The 7,304-nt window shown below is 33.8% G+C and overlaps 1 protein-coding gene across 1 annotated transcript; it reads right to left on the bottom strand.

Annotated features, from left to right (window-relative positions):
- Positions 1–206: 206 nt before the first annotated feature.
- Positions 207–7,089, bottom strand: LOC105322996 (nuclear protein AMMECR1). The gene is made up of 5 exons (XM_011421912.4): positions 6,843–7,089; positions 2,796–2,906; positions 2,073–2,187; positions 1,188–1,278; positions 207–785 (listed from the first exon to the last, which is right to left on the bottom strand). The coding sequence occupies exons 1-5, from the start codon at positions 7,055–7,057 to the stop codon at positions 619–621; spliced, it is 699 nt and encodes a 232-aa protein (XP_011420214.1). The 5' UTR covers positions 7,058–7,089; the 3' UTR covers positions 207–618.
- Positions 7,090–7,304: the final 215 nt, after the last annotated feature.

A 7,304-nucleotide genomic window follows, 5' to 3' on the forward strand; every position in this document is an offset into this window, starting at 1 on the left:
TCGAACAATTCTGAATCTCAAACAAGCTAACATGTGGCTAGGATATAAATGTATGATAAAACTAAGTTTTCTAAGATTAAAATGACCTAGTGGGAGAAAAATTCACAAATACCCATACACCAAGTCACCTAAATAAGCATTCACTGCTAAATATAACATTCCAATATATACTGAGAGAAACGAACTTCACAACAAATTCTACCGTAAAAAGAATTCTAAATAATGCAGTACCCCAGAAGTTGTTGCGTGGTATGCCTGCTAGCATTAATCAGTACATGTACACAGAAATCACGAAGAAATCAGAAATATACATATCACTTCCACAACAACTACAGTGCTAAATTAAAAGTCTCATTGCGAGACCAAGTTTCTTGGGTGAAAATCATGAAACATGTTTTCAAACCGCACATAAAATCTCTACATCTTGTAACAAAGGAAAGACAACTAGTACATCCACAACTGACTTAAAACTAGTATAATTTTTTTTTTTATATCTTCTTTTAATACCATATGCTGACTTGTATGCCGTTTGTATGCTGCAATCACACGACTATTGCGCATCTTTTATTCTGCAGTGATCAAGGTGTGGTGCTGCCCGAATCCTAAAATTCACCGGCATCATGCGTGACCATTTTGCTTATTGGCAACATAATCGTTATATCCTAGGGTTAATTTTTCACTGCGGTAACGAGTTAATCTCAGAGACTTCCTAACATCGTGGTCAATTGGTCCCTTAAATCCACCCTTTCGTAGTAAAGAGTCTATTGTCTGCATAATGTCCCATCCTAAAAGGCGAGAACAATAGTGAAGAAATACCATCATTTTGGACATCACATTGGTATTAAATCTACACAGCATGCAGTTTGGGAAAGTTATTTTCTTTACATTTACAGTTTACATTTAAAACTATACAATGTAATCTGAAATAATGACAATATAATGAATGTGACATAAAAACTTTTCTGATGTTTACTAGCTATCACACTACAGGACACCTTTTAATTTTTGACATTGTGAAAAAGCTGGTAATTATGCCAATTTATAGCATATTTTTGTACGTACGTGTAAATTCATGATATGTAGCTGCTACTAGCAGATACATGTAATATTGTGCTGCTATAACCCTTACATCTTGAAACATGTATACATTTTTTTTTAAAAATACTGATAGACCCCATCTTCAATACCTTGCTCTATGGCAACCTCAGGTAGATATGTAGCTGTCTTCTTATGACCTTTCTCATTGAGAAATTCTATCCTGATGCCGTGAACCCCAACCTGAAAAACAGACCAGCAGCATCACATAGATGGTCCCACGAGCATATCAGAAAAATCACACTAATCAGCTTTACTCCTGAAATCCAAATGTGGTATAACAGCAGTGGAAAATAGACACATGTTCATCCAAGGTCTACAAAATCCAATTAAGAAATTATTCAATGCACACAAGAAAATGTCAAATTGCTGTAAAGTACAATTTACAAATTGAAATTTTGACTGTTATAACCAAATCAGATGTCACCTGCATCAGGGTTAGTCTTAATTACAATTTAATTCAAAATAATTTGAAAAAATTACAAAATTAAACCACTAATATTGGGGTCAGAATTAACATATTCTATGGTTTTTGCAATCCGATTAAAATCAGATTTTCAATGCTCCTGTAGCAATATATCATATAAATGGGAGCATGCAGGATCTGATTTTAATCAGATTGACAATTTTTTATGAGAAAGGATATGCCAAATGGGCATTTCAATAATTTATAAAATCTGCTTGATAGAATGAATTAAGACATGCATTTATATACTGGAAAGAATGTGGATGACTATCATGGTATTAATACATGTAGAAAGGGCATAGTCACTGAAACATTAAACAAATTGAGCACATTGATCATTGTAGCTAATTGAATGTAGATGAACATTAATAAACTGGATTAAATGGGCAGAGTATTTTCTAATTAGTACATGTGTACTAAATTTGAATGAGCAGACATTCATGCACTATTAGATATATTGGACAGAACTGGTGTATCCACAATTAATACAGCCTGACGCTATACCACTGACCTCCCAGTCCATGTAATCTCTGGCGTCCTCAAAGTTGGTCAGAATGGACACAGACACGTGGAGCTTGGTGAACTCATCCTTGGTGATGGGACTGAAGCGGCTATCTTTGATAGCACTGAAATACACAGGGAAACCAGTCAATTATGGGCATTCAATAACTTTTGACATTTTTCCTCCCTTAATTTTTAGTATTTAGTGATGGAACTCAAGTGAAAGCTATCTTTAAAAGCAATGAAATAACAAGGAAATCATTCAGTTACTTGAATGTGAAGTATTTCGGGCATTTTTCTCCCCGTAATTCTTAAAAATAAACCTCACTAATCCATCGGTTGATAAACTGTACTCAAGTACTGATAAAGAAAAAACAAAATCCATTTAAATACTTTGTCTTGCAGCTAAAAAACATGAATGTGTTTCCATTTAAATACAAGTACTTTATCTTACCAATGTTTAATTTATAGGCAAGTCTTATTGCAAAATACTGAAAATCTTTAACAACAAAGCAAACATGAGTACTATATGAACCACACAAGGAGTGGTAGCCATAATAGTGTTATCAAAAATATCCCTGTTACAAGTAAATACAATGGGCAATATACTGACTGCATTAATAATCTACATACAGGTTTGATATTATCAATAGAATCTATCAAACTAATTGCTGTCCATACACACACACACAAATACAAGTTCAGCAATGCAATAATTAATAATACACAGTACCTAGTGACTGCGTATTCCCTGAGGCCACTGTGGAGATTGGTGGAGGTGAATGTTCCGATGCAACCTCGCAGACGACGGCTGTGACCGATTTTCCAGGTCACGAACAGAGGACTGAAAAACAGAAAGCAGTCCGGGGTGCAGTATCAAAAACGCAAATAATACTACTAATGGGTGTATTAACTAAATACCATACAAGACCCCATCCTGATTATTCAGATTTCAGATAAGCTTGTACATTAATTGCAAAAAGAAAAAAAATTGGTAAACAATATAAACAAGTTTAAACAGCATAAATCCAATTCCAATGTTGTTGGGCAGTAAATGCTTACAATCTGAAAAGAGGCTGGTATTAATATTGATACTATTTCTATTTTACTGAATGAAATGTGCTCTCTCTCTCTCTCCCCCCCCCTCTCTCTCTCTCTCTCTCTCTCTGGTAATAACAGTTATCTCACATGTAATAATTTCACAACAGGCTGCAACTCTGGCATACCTAACACATAAGGACAACTGTACAGTGCGTGCATACTTCAATTCAGTATTCACATACATGTAGCATGGTTTGGTCTTGTCCTTTTTGTTGGCAATCAAAGACAGGGGGTCTATAACCCCTGTGGTGACTTCACTCTTACCCCCTGTGGCATGCTATTAACAATGCTGGAGTTATTTATATCAATTCTATGTACTTTTACAAAGTAAGGTTTTTGTCATATGATACAATCAAGAAATTACTGAGAATTCATATTGTTGGTAAAGCAGATAGAAATAGCTTTTCTGCTTCGAATTTTAGCTAGTAAATTTTTTTTTAGGGGGTAGGTGCAGTTGTTTGACTACATGGATCAAGTTGTCCATGTGTTGGAAAGTTGGGTGGGGGGGGGGGGGGGGGGGTAAATAAAGATCCATTTCATTATACATGTCACATGTATCTGTTTACTTTTATCAAGTCATGATAAAGGAAAAGGAAACAGCTTGATTTATCATGAACATTTAGCTACTTAGGTCTCAAGGACACAACAAAAACCTGCTTATACAACAAAAAAATTCATTTTAAGAAAACTAAAGCTACCAGTATTTTATATAGAATTAAAAAAAAACCACACACACATCCTGTATATAAACACAACAAATAGTATCTATAATTATTTGATCTTTATTTGGAATCAAGACTTTTTTAAACATTTCTTTACAAAGTACTTTTTCCTTTCTTGAAAATGAATATTTATATATGTGGAGCATGCATGTCAACAAATACACATAACATACATTTAAAGTCAGCCAGATATCTTTGAAAGATAGTGCTATGAATGATTTTTTCAAATACCGGTACTATTACGATGAATTAAGATTAAGTACAGATAGATAGATAACTTGGGGCTCTTTACCACAAACAATCTAGATTAAAAAAAAAATGATTTCTTAAATACATGTAAATATCTACTATCAAGGCTGCTACATAAAAAATAACCATACCAAGGTATTATTACCGTAATCTTCTTTCAAAATTCTTGCTGAATAGGTCAATGAAGGGCTAAAAGCTTTTTCATGCAGAAATTTTTGAGCAGTGAATTTCAGATGTCGGTGCAGGATATTCGAGCCCCTATTATGCAACTGGAGTATAGGGTCTAGATGGAGATTATTTTAGCTCAAGGTTCTATAAAATTAGACTGCAACAACCAAACTCTCCTCAGTTGCTGGTGCCAGACATTGCATCATATTCGTGTAAAAATTTCAGTCTTTCAAGATTTGACCACTTATTTCATTCTCTTTCTAGACTGCACTGTTTGAACTCAGGGCACTGTTGTCTCTAAGACCCGGGAGGCGGGGAATTCCCCTGCCTAAAGTGACGTAATTACCCAGCTATTTTTGCATTTCAAACACAATCTAGCTAATATACGCTAGACCTCCAGACCCCCTTCTACTTTTTGTTTCTTCCTTCTACTTCAATTTTTAGAAACAACCCTGGAACTTATAAAAGGGGAAGAAAGTTTGAGTTACACATTTTAAAAATATAATATTATGTCATAATGGGATACATTCGAAAGTGTTGAACATTTTTTTAAAAAGCTTATTTATAAGTTACTTGTATAATGCTTACATAAACCTTTTACTTTCCACATTTGTTAAAAAAAAAATAGAAAATGAAAGAAGATCAATGCATCGTGAAACGAGACGATGGGCTTCTTTGTTTGAAGTAAGAAAATTCTCCACAGTCCATTTTATCTATTCACAATAAGAATGATTATCCCTGTTTGTATATTAGAATTAACCCTGCACTTAGCACACACACAAAAAAAAATAAAATAAATGTATAAATATTCATAAAAGTAAGTTTATATGTGAAGCTAGCTGCCGGTCTGAAAAAAATTTGGATGGACGAACTGGGAGCTACAGTTCCTCCCAACTGCAATTAATGGCACACAAAAAATTGCGCTAGTTTTGGACTGATTAATCTTATTTTCAAACACATTCTGTGCAATACTTAATTCCCAAAAATTCCTTTGACATTTTTCATACAGATATTGTCACTTTACTTGTCTCTAATATCCTTTTAAACACAATCGCCAGCCCCATTAAGTGAAGTTGGTGCAGTTTGTTTACATGTCAAAATGGGAACTCTCAATGCTCAACATAAATTTAACAAACTTCATTTTCCATGGTCGATTAGCATGTTTCAGAGAAAGTCTGAGGCAAGTAAAGAGATGGTATCAGTAGTAAAATGCAAAAAAATTCAATGGTACATGTACTAACTTTTCCCACAGAATTAACTAAGTTTAAAATTAGTTACCAGGTAACTGCATAGGAGAGTTGATTAAAATCAACTCCCAAAAACTATTGCAATTTTTTGTGCGCCATAAATTGCAGTTTAATTTTATACTATGGGAGGCACTGTAGCTCCCAGGTCATCCATCTACGGTAAATTTCCTTTTTGACCAGGAGCTACAGACCTGATGCTAATTTGAAGCTGATATCTTAAAAATGTGTACAGAAGTATACTAAACTAAAAGTTTTGATGAACATTTCAAACATCATACAGCTAATATATTAAGTATGATATTCAATCTATATGTCATATATTATATGAACATAATAATTCACTTCACAGTGGGGTTTCTATTAGCCAGTAAGGCCAAGGAGTTCTGGAATGAATCACCTCAGTATTTTGGGAATGCTCTTAGAGTACAATGTTAAGAGTTTGGTCTGTAGTTAATATGTTAGTCATATCATGTTGCTATTCATTTATTTAATAAAGTTAATTTGCCCCACTTGAATTCACTTTAAATAAGATATGGCTCACTTTTGATAAGTGGTAAGATTCATATAATCTGACAGACACTTTTATTAATGCATTTACATGTAATGTTAAATATGTTTTTCATGTGACTGCATACAATGAGTATTTAATTTCATACATTACATGCTGGCATCCCTTGCACTAACAAATGCAAATTTGAATTTCTATCGAGAGTGAAACTTGTCAGTTTCATTTTTTTTTTAAAATCAGTGATTCAGACCAAAAAGTTGGTTCATGATCCTTAAAATAGATTTTTTACACTATCATGTAAATTCAATATTTGTATGCCTAATGCAAAAACTAATGAATTTTTTCGTGCTTTTTTTTTTTACAACTGCAGCTTTTTATCATCAAAAATATACACCAGTATATGTAAAGTCTTGTAAAAATGACAACTTTTAATTTTACTTTTAAGGAATCAGATTGAGTCAGCTCTATAAGAAGAATCAGCTATAATCTCTCTCTCTCTCTCTCTCTCTCTCTCTCTCTGATCTTTGCGGTTATCAACTACAGCCCACAAGCCCTATTAATTATGACCTCTCGTCCATCCACTGGACCTCCACAGTCTCCATAACAAACATCCATTTCCTTTGTTTACATTCGCTTCCTTTGTTTGTTTCCAAGCACATGTGTTTTCATATTAAAAAAACTCACATAATCCAAATTTGAAGCCCACATAAATTTTGATGTCACAATGAACATAACTTTTTTAACAATAAAATTATTACATAATGTTATCAGGAATAGATACTTACAAGGCTTCGTTTGTGAAAGACGGGGTTTTTGGTGGTTCATAACAATGAAGATGACTGTGAAGTACATCGAAACAAAATATACACATGTCTACACATGCCACAGAATACCCATTTTTGTAACCATTCGGATGAACTGACGATCCATTACAACATATCGAGGAGGGCATTGAATTGTTTAGTTTTTGTTTTTTTACTCCACAACAGCTGGCCGCCATATTGGACCAGCTCTCGCACGGATCTCGAAAGCGCGCGAGATTTGCATGTACTTTATGTTGGCGGATCTTGCAAAATCAAACTGAAATTACATTAAGGTGGCTTACTACACCTTGAAATAGTTTCTCTAATCAGCAGTAAATTTAATACTTGATTATGATAGCTAGCAAAATGAATAAAAAAGCGTATGGGTCAAGTATGCGAAAAGATGTGTAATTTTGGACAAAAATTACATTTTAAGAAATTTAA

This window comes from Magallana gigas, chromosome 8 (genome assembly GCF_963853765.1).
Source record: "Magallana gigas chromosome 8, xbMagGiga1.1, whole genome shotgun sequence".
In the NCBI taxonomy this organism is placed as follows: domain Eukaryota; kingdom Metazoa; phylum Mollusca; class Bivalvia; order Ostreida; family Ostreidae; genus Magallana; species Magallana gigas.